Source organism: Sinocyclocheilus grahami, unplaced genomic scaffold (genome assembly GCF_001515645.1).
Source record: "Sinocyclocheilus grahami isolate Dianchi unplaced genomic scaffold, SAMN03320097.WGS_v1.1 scaffold187.1, whole genome shotgun sequence".
Classification (NCBI taxonomy): Eukaryota; Metazoa; Chordata; class Actinopteri; order Cypriniformes; family Cyprinidae; genus Sinocyclocheilus; species Sinocyclocheilus grahami.
In genome coordinates this window covers 1,221,736-1,237,687 of record NW_015505366.1, presented here as the reverse complement: position 1 = coordinate 1,237,687, position 15,952 = coordinate 1,221,736, and the positions used below count along the sequence as shown (strand labels likewise).

The 15,952-nt window shown below is 36.6% G+C and overlaps 1 protein-coding gene across 1 annotated transcript in view; it reads left to right on the top strand.

Moving 5' to 3' along the window:
- The first annotated feature begins 1,645 nt into the window (after positions 1-1,645).
- Positions 1,646-15,952, top strand: part of LOC107594637 (vasoactive intestinal polypeptide receptor 1-like) — a 28,719-nt gene continuing 14,412 nt past the window's right edge. The window contains exons 1-3 of the mRNA XM_016284756.1: positions 1,646-1,883; positions 6,438-6,546; positions 12,615-12,722. Of these exons, the coding sequence (XP_016140242.1) occupies positions 1,800-1,883; positions 6,438-6,546; positions 12,615-12,722 (301 nt within the window). The 5' untranslated portion in view covers positions 1,646-1,799. The remainder of the gene's footprint in view (positions 1,884-6,437; positions 6,547-12,614; positions 12,723-15,952) is intronic.

The following is a 15,952-nucleotide window of genomic DNA, read 5'->3' as shown; positions in this document are numbered from 1 at the left end:
TATATATATTATGCATCTATTTTCAAAATATGATGTACAATTCCTATTATTTTCTTTCATTTGCTGAATTGGAATTTAGGGTATACTATAATGTATTAAAACTAATTCAGCGTCCCCAAAAAACATATTTTTTCATTCCTCTACATTTTTTGAAATGTCAGTACATTTGTGTTTTTATGGAATCGTCTGATGACTCAGAATTTTTTTTCTCTTCTTCTGAGTGAGATGTTTTTGTTGTTTGCTATATAGAGAACAAAAGAGTGAAAGTGGGAAAGAGATTGAGAAGTAGAAAAATGCTCTGTTTTTCTATGGAATAGTATAGAAATTGATTGCTTACCACACAGTCTTATTGGTCAGTATGTTTAAATCAGGTTTCTTTTGAAGACAGCTGTCGTGGAAATGAATTTTTATGACGATCTGTCCATAAAACTAATTCTCTCATTCCTTCTCTCAGCATGACAAGGCAGCTGGAAGCAATGGGGGTCTGCTGTCCAGCTAAGAAAATATTTTCCCTAGGCGGATAAAAACATCAAATACATATGCAAATTGTATTTTCACTAAGGGACAGCCTAAGCAACACAGATGCTCAATTGTGACCATAAGTTTAATTGTAATAGTCCCTGTTGTTCATTAAATATGAAGAATGACCATTCAAATAAGAAAATCACAGTTCAGACAATGAAATTTAAAAAACCTAAATGCGGGCAATAAAAAGACCTGATAACTGAAAAGAAATATAATTTGGGTACGGAGGGAAAACAGGGACCATCATTAGTAATAAAACTGTGAGAGGCATGCATAATTTATCACAATATGATATTATATAATTAACTGACCAATTACTGAGATAAGGTGAAGGGCTCATCTTTCATCTTTCTTGTTCCTCCTCACAATACAAAAAAGATCCAACCTGAGCTTTTGTTATGAATTTGTGCTCTCATTTGGTCACTCTTCATGCTGTTCATGAATTTAGATAATAGTAATCTTAGACATGTTTGAAGTGTTTTAGAAGTTTTAATAGCTTCTGGAAGTGAAATTTACTGCTGTGCCCAGAAAGATGGTAAGCGTGTAATAGTTTTGATACAGTGACTTAAGACCTAAGTGTTGAGAAATGGGTCCTAGTGATTGTTGAAAAAAAGTATTATGCATAGGCCTATATAAAGATATTTCTCCACCTTTTTTATTATAAAGTTATCAAAACAAATGGTTAACGTTTATGTCTGTACAGCATGTTTAGCAGCATTAGCCTAAATGATAGGAGCTGGAAAACCATTAGAAACTTGCTTAATTAATAATTTAATAATATAAACAATAATATTTAATTTTTTTTGTATTTTAGGAGTTCACGAATTTAACTGTAAGCCTCTACGCGTGTCCCATTCTCTCGCGACCAGTTTGGCTATTTTGTTTGATTTTTCTCAAACAGTTTTAATAATCACATGAACTGAAATCAGAGTTTATCTAATGAGTGAAGTCACTGGCATTTTGTGCGTAAAGGGGAGGCGCACCGTGCCTTCATTTCTCCGCGCGCCACTCTCCTGCCCAGGGTGTGCTGGGAACTCACAGCTACAGGTTGTTTACGGTCTGTTATGAGGAAGAGACACATGATTCAATTACAAATATTACGAGCTTCAGAAGACATTATGTAGGACTGAGCATTTGTGCCGAACGGCAGCGAGCAGTATGGTTGGAGACATCGAGACTTCTGGAAAAAATCCAAAGATCTAACAGAGGCTCCTGCGTTATTTGGTTATACACTAACAAGCTTCATTCTTTCCTATTATACCGGAGTCTTAATTATGTTTCTCTTCAAAACCTGGTCAACTGTAAGACTGGTCGCCGTCTTACTGAGTTTGGGGATTCAGCAGAGCACTTGGAAAGCAGTAAGTTATCTATGTGAGATCCTATGCTCTTAACATTTATTATTTTCATGATTTCTGTCACGAGTTTTAGGATTTTCTGATCATTTGCAGTGTAGCCAGTGGCTACTGTTGTGGGCTGTAGGATGGGAAAAAATATATAAAAATACTTCATGATGTAAGAAGTGGAATGATAAAGGTTATAAGTTTTATAATGTCCCTGAAATAAAAATGTGTTAGGCTAGTTGTAGAACATGTCCATGGATTGATTGATTATTTATTTACTTATTTAAATTAAATGCATTGTAGGTTAAAATATATATTCATGTATTTAATGTTACAATCTAAGCAGTCAACATTATCACTATTTTTTATAATCTTTTGTATGACAAATTCATTTTTAAAAGTACAAATATCTATATGGTATCATAGTTACACTACATACATAACTATGAAATAATTAACAAATACTGTTTATAATTGAGTATAGCATTACAAACCAAAGGAATATGTTGACTTCCTAAAGCATTTCATTGCAAATATTAGCATTTGCTTCCAGAATCAGGTGAGATTTCCATGAGAGATATTTGCTGTTTGAATGACACATCATACAAGTTAAAAGTGTTTTATAATGGCCCTGACATCAAAGTGTTTTAACATTTTCATCCAGATTCAGGCGTGGTTTTCTTGAGAGAGATTTACATATTTATTTTAAAAGGCATTGCACTGCACCACTGACTTAGAAAATGTATAGTGTATGCTGTTTAAGAGACAAATCGCAGTTAAAAGTTGTCATAATAGCACTGCCTCCAGATTGAGGTGAGATGCTCATGAGAGAGAATAAACACAGATATCAGCAAAAAAATAATTTAAAAGGCATCATACTAAGCTAATGATGTAGATGAAGTATAATCAATGCCGTTTGATTGCCACTGTGTCCTCTAGGGATCAGTCCAGTGCTATATTTAATGTGCTGATTAGCGGTACTGACCTGAGATCCTGGCCTCCTTTTAATGATGTTTTGATGACCATTTCCAGTACAGGAACACTGTCATGATTTAACCTGAGCAGCAAAATTAGGTTCCTGTCATGAAAATTAAGCGTGCAATTCATGTGAATAACTGGCCTCCATACAAACTCTATCTAGGTTTACCAAACCTTTGTGTTAAGCAAATGCAAAGGTGGATCAGCATTCCAATTTCTGAGGAGCACAGGCTCCACAAGAAGAGCACAAATCAATGTTGTAATTAAATGTAGTTGTTGTTTGGTACTCCATCTAATGATATGGCTTTCCTTTCCTGAATGGAGGTTCATTTCCTATAATAATGATTCCATGTGTTCATGAGCCTCTTCCTCAGGGCCACTGGATGCTATCTGACTAATAATAGGATCCTTATCAGTCAGTTATTTTTCTTCTTCATTTGACCTAACCTTTCTGATCAGGTCACCAGAGCATTTCAGGTTAGAGTAATTCAAGACAACAGGTGTCTATTTACTTATCTGTTTGAGATATTTAGATATGTAGCCATAAAATGATTTTTAGTACACTGCTGTATCATTTTTGGGCCAATTATACATTTTATAAATTGCAAATTTGTGGGGAGACATATGAAAGTGGCCTTGAAAACCCTTTATCAGCAGATGTGCCATAATTGGTTTTGCTGAGATAGGAGACTTGACCTTTTGGGGACCTTTAGTGCCACATGGGAGCAGTCAAATCCCGTGGATTGTTTAATTGAAACCAAGTGCTTTATTGTCCAGGTGTGTCACCAGTGCTAGTGGGATACAACTGTTTTTTTTCTCTCTGCACTTTTCTTCTCTCTCACCCACCCTGGTGACTCTGAATGCAACTCTAAGTTCTGTGGCTCAAATTAAATTTGTTGGCGTGATGCATCAAGGTCTTTTCTCATCACTATTCCCCTCACAGTTTTTATATGTCCAAGTTGAGCCTTGGCCTTGGCTTGAGAAAATGCCAGGGAGATTTGTAGTCTCTGGTTGGGTTTAATATGCTGATTACATGCAACGTAAATATAAGAAAAGAGGTCATTATGCATTCAGCGGTGTAACATTTTTAAATAACTGCAGCAGTTGGTCTTGCCTAATTTTCCCACACAAATCTCCATCAATCTTTTGAATATACATACTCGTTATAGATACTCAAACACAAATGCAAACTTGAAGACACAATGTACATCTGTTTTAAAATGAAATGAACTCTTATGAGTTGACTAAACAGTTGTCACTTTACTGTGTGGTGTTTCAATGCAAAAACCTGCATCTTATTCCCTAACTACCAAAAGTCCAGTTTTACCAAGTACTATTTTTACCCAAATGATATTTTTATAGAATGCAAATCAAAAATATTATTTTAAATTGTAAACATTCAAATGATAACTTTCTGGTTGTATCTGAGCAATACATCTAAACAAATCTCATTCTGTAGCTATTTTATCTTGTATAACCAAAAATGGTGCCATATTCAGCTCATTTCGGAGTAATCGATTTATTTCCCTTTTTTTATTGGGTTTATGATTAGCCAACAATAAACTTTTAGGGTTTATCAAGAATTGACTAAACAGTTGTCACTTTACTGTGTGGTGTTTCAATGCAAAAACCTGCATCTTATTCCCTAACTACCAAAAGTCCAGTTTTACTTGATTTATTTCCCTTTTTTTATTGGGTTTATGATTAGCCAACAATAAACTTTTAGGGTTTATCATTTACTTACCTTCTTGTTGGTTGAAACCCAGTCTTCTGTCGTCCACTGAACACAAAAGGATCCAAAATAACAAAAGCTCTATAAAAAGTCCATACGAATGTGTCCATACTGCATTCCAAACATTACAAAGCCATATGAAAGGTTCCTTTTCTGATATAATGTTCAAATCTCATTCACAGACTCAAAACCTGCCACCAGGTTTGATGTTAATAACATCAAACTCCATTGACTCTCATATATCTTGTGACCAACTGGGCCACTTTGACAAGTTTGAATGTATGTTCAGTGTGCCTTCTAATGACTTATATTTTGCAAGAGTCGAATGGATTACTTAGATTTTTACATCTCATTCATTGTTGAATAAATGTACTATTACAATGTACATTAATCAAAATTTTACATTTTTACATTGTGTACATTGGTTAGAGGTTATATAGAAAAATCTATATAATATAATCGGTGGAGATATCACCACAGCAGTGTTTTGGTGGTGCACAGATACATGCACAGCCATGGATATTTGTCCATTCAAAGTGTCAATCAGTAACATTCTTTAAAATACGGCGGGTTAAGAGCACCCAGTTATTATTTAAATTATTAGTTTCTGCTTTATTAGAGTTGTTTTAGGTGTTTTAGGCTAGGTATTTGAAATCAGTTGTCTGCCCTGAAGATTCAGATTTCTGCCTATTAGCTCAGTGAAGGGGACATAAACGCATCCTTCACCAATGTCATCCATAATAATGAACATCGCTGGAATGTTTATCCTTGATTTCCATGCTGACGTCATACTATTTATTCAAGTTACATGATATGACACACAGACCTCTTATGTGTCCCTCTAGAATAAATACAACAATTCACTTTTTTCTAGTATTGTTATGATTCACCATTTCTGTTTTCCTTTGGAGGTACGTAGGTCTGTTTCAGGAACTTCTGAATCTGTCGCCTCTGGCTTGCTTAGTTGGGGACACTTCATTTCCAGCGTTATCGTTGACATGATTGCAAAGATATTATTTAAACTGAGCTGGATGTTGACATCACTGAATTTAATGATGAACTGTCTTTAACTGAAAAATGAGTGTTTACTATTGTCATTTTGCATTATTGACACCATTTTCCTAATTAATGCTGTTCAGTTGCTTTGACACAATCTGTATTGTTAAAAGTGCTATATAAATAAAGGTGACTTGACTTGACTTGTTTCTACTGCTCATTCCACCGTAACCTCAGGCTTAATCGGATCATTAGCATTCACCCACCTCTGACTCTCTCTCATTCCTCTCAGGAATAAGTGGGCAGGCATTACAGGTATTTTTATGCAGCAAAGAGGTGAAACAGAAGCAACTTTTCCTTTTTATGTTGTCGATGAGCATCCCACACATTTTGTTATATGTTTATTCCCTCTTTATTGCTCTTTCTATCTCTAATACATTTAATTCTAGGAAATGATGGCAAGAGAGGCTCAAATTGGTAGAGATAATGAGACTTTACAGACCAATTTTGCTGTGTGGCTAGGGTTTCAATAGTCTCAATATGATAAATATTTAGATCCTGTAAATAGATATACAGTGTATTTGAATGTGTTAACCCCCAAAATAACTATTCAGCACCATTTTACCTTTTCAAAACCCATGTGATCTTTCTTCTGTGGAACACAAATCTAGTTAAATGAATGTTCAAGCTGTTAGCAAATAATATTCGAAATGTCATAATTGTTCCTGATTGTCATTTTGACTTAATGGCAAGTGACTGAAATTGTGAAATCTTTAATTAGCTTTTTCTAATGGGCTCAGCATTTTTATGCAGGTTCTTACTATGTGCTGCAGTTTGTAATTTCATTTCATTTTAAACATCATCAGGTGGAAACGATTAATCCAGAATGTGCTGTGGTGGCTGAGCATATGAGGGCTCGAGAGCAATGCATTCACACTCAAAGACAAGAGGCCCGCAACAGCAACAATATCACCGGTGAGCTCACCCGTCTGATTTAATATAATCCTTACTACTTTACATCTTTTTATGTCCTTAATGTCTACTCATTTGCTGATTGGTAATAGGACATTTGTTGAGATGAATGTGATTTTTCGAGATATTCATGATGAGCATGAATCTCAGACTGAGAAGATTTATGATTGACTGGCGGGCTGAAAACTAGGTTTACAGTTTTAAGCATTACACTTTCCTATATAGGCCAGGTCAGGCAATGTATTTAAAGGATGCAATCATGTGTAGAGATTTAGGAGATTAAAGGCAGTTATTCAAACAGAAGCTGTTCGATTCTGGCTGCTGATGAAGGGTGAGGATCAATACAACTCCTTGCATTGTGACTTTGTGACTTTTTATTGTCAGTGATCAAAGGATAATGAATCATAATGTTTAAGGCATGATTCTGTTCACTAAGGTTTTAAGATGCATTAAACATAATATTTGTTTTGAGGGAGATTGATTATTTGTCTTGTTTTTATATATAATCTGTAAAACACTTTATGTATAAAGAAAAAAATAAAGAAAACAATTATATCTATATATATATATATATATATATATATATATGTGTGTGTGTGTGTGTGTGTGTGTGTGTGTGTAGTATAGTAATGTTAGACACATAAAATACAATACCATTTTTACAAAGTTAGACAAATAACAGTATAAATAAACTGGATGGATGGATGGATTGAAATAAAATGCAGTACAATTTTTAAATTAATATTCTCAACAAAGTTCTTCCAAGTTTCTAAATGTTTGGATTTTCAATTCACATTTAATAACACTTTCCCTATAAATGTCCCTATAATTAACAGTGGAGAAATGATTAATTCTAATTTGAGGAATTGTTGTTTTATCCTCTATAAGACACAACCTTGGTGAAAGTCATCTCAGTCCTCTCCAATTTAAAAGGAGATGACATCTTAATACCCAAAAAGGCAGGATCTTTGTATGAAAATGCCCATGTAAAACCTTATATTAAATGGACCTCTTGATTCTTTGAACCACCCATTGTTGAACAAAACTGTTGAACAAAAGAGTACAAGGAATATGTATTCCATTTCTGAACTGAGGCCTTTTCACCACTTTGTTAACATATGAGTTGCTCCATATGGACTTCCTTGAAGACTTCCCCAGAGTAGTATATTGTTTTCCATGAATTCAATGGTGACCTCTGTACCACCTTTAGTAAGCTAATGAAATTATATCTATAGACAGGTTTGGAGAGCACCCAAATGCTCTCAAATCTTAAACACACATCACAGCAGCATGAAAGCTGAAGCACATGAATATTCATTGCTGTTTAATAATCAGATTTTTTTATTAAACATAAATGAAACCCTTTTCACCTTAGGTGCCTTCAAACTCTGGAAGGATTTGAGAATGACAGTAACTTATTGCACTAAAACCTTATAATTCCTCATATTAGCTGCATGTTGTATTTGTATGCTTTGAGTAATTGTGTAGACTTTGAGCAGAATTGAAACTCATACAAGGGATTATGAATTACACTGAAAATCGATGCTCCTGCATAGGGAATGCTTTTCCAGTAATTTTCCAGTAAATAAAAATAAAAGAGGATCTGTCTTTGTAATGCAGCAAAATAATATTTCAGAAATCTCAACCATGTATCTTTTAGTTTCTCATGAGACTCTTTTTGGCAGAGTAAGAGGTGACTCAAGCGCTGTTTCATACCTGCAAGTAAAAGTGTACAAATGAGAAAGCAGCCACTGTGGGCATGACAAATGTTGATGAGACAAATACATTTTTTATTTCAAGTTAGTGGAGCAAACACCATTTAAAAATGTAGAATGCAAAACATAACGAGTGTCCTAAGATAATACGCACTCAATAAGCTGAAATGTATGATCTCGGAAGTAAATTATATGGGCATGATGCAAGGTTGCTGTTTACACCCCTTATTAATAATAATTGATAATAACTGATAATAGCTGAGCACCGAATCAGCACATTAGAATGATTTCTGAAGTATTATGTGACACTGAAGACTGGAGTAATGGCTTTGCCAGGCCCATCGCAGGAAAAAAATACATTTTAAAATATATTCTAATTTTAAATACGACTGTTTGTATTGCATTTCAAATAAATGCAGCCTTATACCAAACTTTGTTTTTGTATATACTGTATATATTTATTTCTCTAAAAAGTGTAAAAAGTGTATTTTCCGTTGATGGTCATTCAACATATCTGTGTATTTTGATTAAATAAATTATTTAATTTTTTTAACAAATATCTAAATTGCTCTTTTTTTCATTTGATCTTTGCCAGGCCCATCGCAGGAAAAAAATACATTTTAAAATATATTCTAATTTTAAATACGACTGTTTGTATTGCATTTCAAATAAATGCAGCCTTATACCAAACTTTGTTTTTGTATATACTGTATATATTTATTTCTCTAAAAAGTGTAAAAAGTGTATTTTCCGTTGATGGTCATTCAACATATCTGTGTATTTTGATTAAATAAATTATTTAATTTTTTTAACAAATATCTAAATTGCTCTTTTTTTCATTTGATATATTTTATTTAATATTATTATTTCTTAAGTACACAACTTGTTTTAGAGGGCTATAAAAAGTGTAGAATGGACTTTTTGGATATTTTCCCTGTCTCTTGCCAGACTGAGCACTTTCTTGCTGTGCCGTCAGCATTAGCATTGGCATGACATAATTTCCTTTAACTTTAGAGTAATTTATCACATTCATGCCTCAGGTGAGTGCCTTAAAGTAAGCAGGCTGGAGAACTGAGCCAGGATTGAGATAAATGAGAATGCTAACAGAGAGCTTTCTCCAGGTATTAGACCTCCTTGGGCTAGTATGGCTTTATTGTGTCTCGTTTCCACCTTGACTGAGTTTTTAGAGCATTGGCAAGTGTGGTTTAGACATAATGAGGTTTTTACAAGTCCGTACCGGAATCAGTGCAGGTGTAAGTTCTGCCCTTGAGTTCTTAATGGAAACCCATGTTGCTCTGCTTGTTGATCCACAAAGACTTTAATTAACACTGATTTTACGGAGGGCAGGCACCATGTCCCTCTTTTGATGTATTACAGAGCAGCCTAGGCTTGACACTAAGTTAGAGAGGAAAGAGGCATGCCAGGACTTATGACCACTTTTTAATGGTCAGCCAATCAGGTGGGTGTTCAGTACAGCATGTTTCGCTGCATGAAATTACTGTCTATGGAGAATAATAGGATATAATAAAATAATGAGAAAATTATACCATGAAAATGGTAGAGAGAAAAACTAAATAGAAAGACCAGTTCAGGTAACTGTAATATCAGTGATAATCAGATATCACATATGTCCTCCATTGTGTGGACCTTTCTGCCCCTCAACAGATTAAGCAATAAAAAAAATAATCAATGACCATAATTCTGTTATTTATAACATGTCAAGATCTACAGGAAGGGATTGAGGAGCCCTTAGATTCTATTCATCCTGATAGCTTTTACATCTTGCATCTTGTATGCCACATTACACAATGCATCTCGCTTGGAGAGGTGTCATTGTCTATGGTGAAAATAAAATGGGTATTTATGTTATCAATATCGAATAGAAGGCCATGTTCATGATCCTTCTGTCAAGCTGTTGAAAGCAATTGGGAATACTTTTTGATTGTTTTTTTAATACTAATTTCAAAATGATCATAACAATAAAACTGTAACTGCAATATCTATCTTTAACTGACAGTGAACAAGCAGGACTGGAATTGTTGGAATATTTTTAATGTGCTTTGTTGTTTTAGGGTATTATTATTAGGATTTAAGTGGTGAATTAGATGTTTGGTGTTAGATCATGGCATGCTGGTACATATTTATAGTAACCTAATACGTTATTTATAATAAAATAAAGGGTCCCTAAAAACAAATGCAGTTATAAAAGATACTGGAGGAAGAGAATGAAAGACAGAAAAAACTGAGAGATTTATGATAAATAGTTATGAATCACATTAAAGTGAATATGAGAGTTCATGGAAAATAACATATTTCATATCAGGATCAATACATAATATCATATTAGTTATAATGCATTACGTTTTTACTTAGAGTCCGTGTCAATTCACTGAATGAATACACATCGATAGAAGGCACAGCCATTTAGCCGTATTTCAGTGAAATGAACTACTGAGAGCTCCATGCCATTATCAGTCACTAAGTTCTAAGCCTAAAGCAGTTAGCGAATTTGGTTGAATTATGTGTGCGATTATTTTGATTTGCAGTTCTGCCACAGGGTTAAGATTGATTCAGTTACATTGATGACATTAATGTATCCAATCCATAGCTGTTAGAGCTTCAGATATACAGTATAGATGCCCAGAATGTTCTGCAACATATAAATTGAAGATGTGCTTTTAAAAAAAAAACACTTAATCATTTTACAATTGTACTCAAAAAGTCTAAGTAAAAGGTTTATATTTCATGAATCCTATTTGATAAATCTCTGCTTGTCCTGTCAAAGACAACACAGGCAGTCAGATGGCCTGGCCATAAAAAATAAATGCATAGCTTTTTTTTTTTTTTCTCCAGTAGTGCTTTGAATAATGCTTACATTAATGAGGTGGCATCAGGCCTTCAAAGTTTTTCTCATTCCTGTGGGGACCAGCCCAAACTTCCATAAATTTCTGTGTGTGCCAGAGAGTTTCACACTCGTTCTCATATACTTTTCCAGCTCTCTCTATGATTTCCAGCTCTCTATATGCTGAGTCGTATCTCTCTCGCAAATATTTCTCCATTACTGCAAAGGCTGGTGTTAATGGCAAGTGTTGTTGTGGTCTACTTGGATGTAATCAATGAATAAATAATTTTAATAACTTATCATTATTATTATTGTTATATGCATAAAGTGAGAATATAGTAAAGAGAGATAAGTAGTTGTAAGAGGCAAGTGAGTAAAAATAGAATAGACTGAAATTAGAAAATCTTTTAAAAGCAACTCTATTTTGTGTGTGTTTGTGATTTTGGAGCCCCCTACAATTAAGTGAGTGGAAATCACTGGATAGCTTTACAAGTGAATTTGTACTTACACAGTGTACACACTTCCAGAACAGAGGTTTGGGAGAAGCGTGGATAGAGTTGGTTTAAATCAGAAAATGCTTTGGAAACCTGAAGCAGGCTTTAGTTCTGTCAGGAATCTTTATATACATTATTGTGGAACTGCTGGGAGTCAGCAACAGTTTTTAAATGAGGATGAATCTGTTCTTCAATTAAATACCTATTTAGTTTAAGTCTGTCAGTGTTTATACAGTATGTCGGTGTTAGGGCTATTTCAGTGTCATTTATATACTATTTTAGAATGTATTAATATTTAAAATTAGTATTTTTTTAGTTTGTTTTAATAGTTTTATTTTGTTTAAAAATATTTCATTAAGCCAATAAATTCAGAAATTTCAGCTAATTTATTTTTAATTCAGTTTTTGTTTTATTGATTTTAGTAAATAAACTGGATATATTTCAGTTAGTTGCCAAGGCAACATTTTGTTGTTGTTGTTGTTTTAATGTAATATTTATATTTATTTTATTTCAGCTTTGTTTGAAATAATGGAAACAATATTTAATAGGTACAGGTTTAGTTAACAATAACAACAGCAATGTACATATGTATAATATACTGAGGATGTAGATCTGCGAGCAGCAGAAATAAGATCTGTTGCTAAGTTGTCGCAGTCATATTTATGTAGTCATGACCAAATATGATCCCTGTGGCTCTCATTATGCTCAAAGTCATCTTCGTTCATCCAGCTAAGGTTTCCACAGTTCTCTTATATTCCTCAAACAGATGCTCACCCGTGAAGACTGTAGCTTATCTAAACCTTTTTATCAATTCTGTGCATGAGAGTCTATCTATCTATCTATCTATCTATCTATCTATCTATCTATCTATCTATCTATCTATCTATCTATCTGTATTTATCTAGCTAGCGTTCTCATAATAACTAAAACATCTTCCAGAACAATTTTAAGGTAATTATGCTTTGACAAATATTTGATGTGTCTGTTTAATAGTTATTTATTTGTTTCTGTGTATCTCAGGGTGTCGTACTGAGTGGGATGACTTTTGGTGCTGGTACAGGGCAGAGGTCGGACAGGTTGTCAACGTCTCCTGTCCCGAAGTGTCTCAGTTCTTTGCGATTAATAATGGTAAGCTACTGCTAAAGGTTCATTTTGGAGACTGAATTTATTTACTGAATAAAATGGTGTGTTGGTGGATTCTCACATGTGGTCCAGGAGCTTTTTGTCTGAGCAGACCACATAGACAATATTATGAGTACCCTAAGAATCTGTCATCATGTCATTTTAAACCACTGCCAAAAAGCACACACTTTCATCTTTTACAGCACATTCAATGCCAGATCACACCCTTTGGTTGGTCTCTTGTGTGCACTCAGGCACAGCAATTGGAGACACAAACTGTTTAACAGTCTTTTCTGACACACCAACCCAGGGCAATAAAAGTGCCAAGGCAAACACACACAGAGAGACATTATGAGTGCTCTGTAAATTCATAGCTACACTCTTAAAAATAAAGGTGCTTCAAAAGGTTCTTCAAGCAATGCCATAGAAGAACCATTTTTGGTTCCAAAGACTGAATTTATTTACTGAATAAAATGGCGTGTTGGTGGATTCTCACATGTGGTCCAGGAGCTTTTTGTCTGAGCAGACCACATAGACAATATTATGAGTACCCTAAGAAGCTGTCATCATGTCATTTTAAACCACTGCCAAAAAGCACACACTTTCATCTTTTACAGCACATTCAATGCCAGATCACACCCTTTGGTTGGTCTCTTGTGTGCACTCAGGCACAGCGATTGGAGACACAAACTGTTTAACAGTCTTTTCTGACACACCAACCCAGGGCAATAAAAGTGCCAAGGCAAACACACACAGAGAGACATTATGAGTGCTCTGTAAATTCATAGCTACACAGTTCCACAAAGAACCATTCAGTCAAAGGTTCTTTAAAGAACCATCTCTTTCTTACCTTTTTGTAATCTGAAGAATCTTATTTCGCCACAAAGAACCTTTTGTGAAACATAAAGGTTCTTCAGATGTTAAAGGTTCTTTATGGAACCATTTAGACAAAAAGGTTCTTCTATGGCATCGTGAAGCACCTTTATTTTTAAGAGTGTAAAGCTCTGAATATCCGGATATCATAAACTCTGTTAATAGTTGCTAAGGGAAACTGAGTGTATTTGTTCCCTTTCAAGAGAACTTCGAACTGCGTCATCTAGGGGTCGTTATGGGGAACGCCTCGTCGTGACCCGTGTCTGAAGCATACATTGAAAAAACACCAACAACATGTTGGCCGGCGACAGCCCATGACGTCACTACCGGTGCGACTATTAGTATAATTAGGCGCCGGAATAACATGTCATTCTCTTCTTCGTATTCACTGACTGTTTTATTTGAAGCGTGCATTTGAACGTGGTAAGAGCGATCTCTATTCTATTATTATGGCGAGCACTAGCAGAACATTTAGAGGATGTGTGCATCCGTGTTGTTGTTGTTTAACATCTGATGACACACGCGATCTAGGCGAAGAGCACGCACACGATGCCTCCGAGGAGGCAATCGGCGTGCACTGCGAGCGTTTTTTTCAAGGAAAAAAGCTCCACTCTCGTTTGTCTCTCTTTTCGAGGAAAGAGGGGCAGCCATCTGCTTTCCACGATTCAGGACCCGCCGCTGCTGAGGCACGAAGGAGAATGAGCTCGTGGGGATTGCAGGTGGATCTGGCCGATGAGTTTGAAGAGGGGTTTTCCCTCTCGCGTTCGTCGGCTGTGGACGAGAGTGAGCCGATGGAGGATGATGTTATTTCATTAACATTTCACTACCGGTGCGACTATTAGTATAATTAGGCGCCGGGAGAACATGTCATTCTCTTCTTTGTATTCACTGACTGTTTTATTTAAAGCGTGCATTTGAACGTGGTAAGAGCGATCTCTATTCTATTATTATGGCGAGCACTAGCAGAACATTTAGAGGATGTGTGCATCCGTGTTGTTGTTGTTTAACATCTGATGACACACGCGATCTAGGCGAAGAGCACGCACACGATGCCTCCGAGGAGGCAATCGGCGTGCACTGCGAGCGTTTTTTTCAAGGAAAAAAGCTCCACTCTCGTTTGTCTCTCTTTTCGAGGAAAGAGGGGCAGCCATCTGCTTTCCACGATTCAGGACCCGCCGCTGCTGAGGCACGAAGGAGAATGAGCTCGTGGGGATTGCAGGTGGATCTGGCCGATGAGTTTGAAGAGGGGTTTTCCCTCTCGCGTTCGTCGGCTGTGGACGAGAGTGAGCCGATGGAGGATGATGTTATTTCATTAACATTTTCTGATCCAGGGACCAGTGCTCTGCTGGGTTCAGCCCAGCAAAAGCAGGAAATGTCTGAGGAGGGCAGAGAAGCTGAGGCTGAGCCTTCCCAATCCTCCTGCCCTGCGTATGATGAGCTTTTGAAAGTTATGGATCGCGCCACGGCAAGGCTTTATTTGCCGTGAAGCAGGCGAAGAAAGTGACGTTGCGAGGTATCTCGATGAACGTTATTCTTCTGGCCATAACCCTCCAGCTCAGGTGAGCCTTCCTTTCTTCCTGTTTCCATACAGAGATCGAGAAGGAATGGAACAGGCCGTTTTTCCTCATTCATCCATCGATTCCAGCATACGAGTTATGCCAACATCGAGACGATGCGCGAAAGTGGTTATGAGAAGATGCCCCTTTAGAGAGACGCTGGCCAGCTATCTCTCTATGGGTGAGATGTCTTCTCTTAAGACTCCCTCCTTGACATCTCGTTCGAATGTCAGGTGGTTATGAGAAGATGCCCCTTTAGAGAGACGCTGGCCAGCTATCTCTCTATGGGTGAGATGTCTTCTCTTAAGACTCCCTCCTTGACATCTCGTTCGAATGTCAGGGCATACGCAGCCGCAGCAGGTCAGGCTGGCGCTTCATTGCACATGATGGTGATGCTCCAAGCATATCAGGCTGACCGGCTGAAAGACCTGGATAAAGGCGAGGGCCTTTCTCCTGATGAGGTAGCTGAGTGCGTCGCACCACGGATCTCGCTCTCCGTGCTACTAAGCAGGCCGCCTCTGCTAGTGGCAGGTCCATGGCGGCTATGGTAGTGACGGAGGAACATCTGTGGGTGAACCTAGCAGATATCGGGAAAAAGAGAGGGGCTTTCTTCTCAGGTCAGAGTCAGAGGCCAGGTCAGAGGCTTCTGTGTGAGCCTTCTTGATCATCAGGCCCCCGGCACGACACTGCAAAAAATTCCTGGATGTCCGGGCTCCAGGATATCCCCTCTTGCTGAGGCATCGAGCAGGAAATATAGGTGGCATTTGCGAGAACCTTCTTGTGTATGCTGTCTCAGGCAGTGCTCCC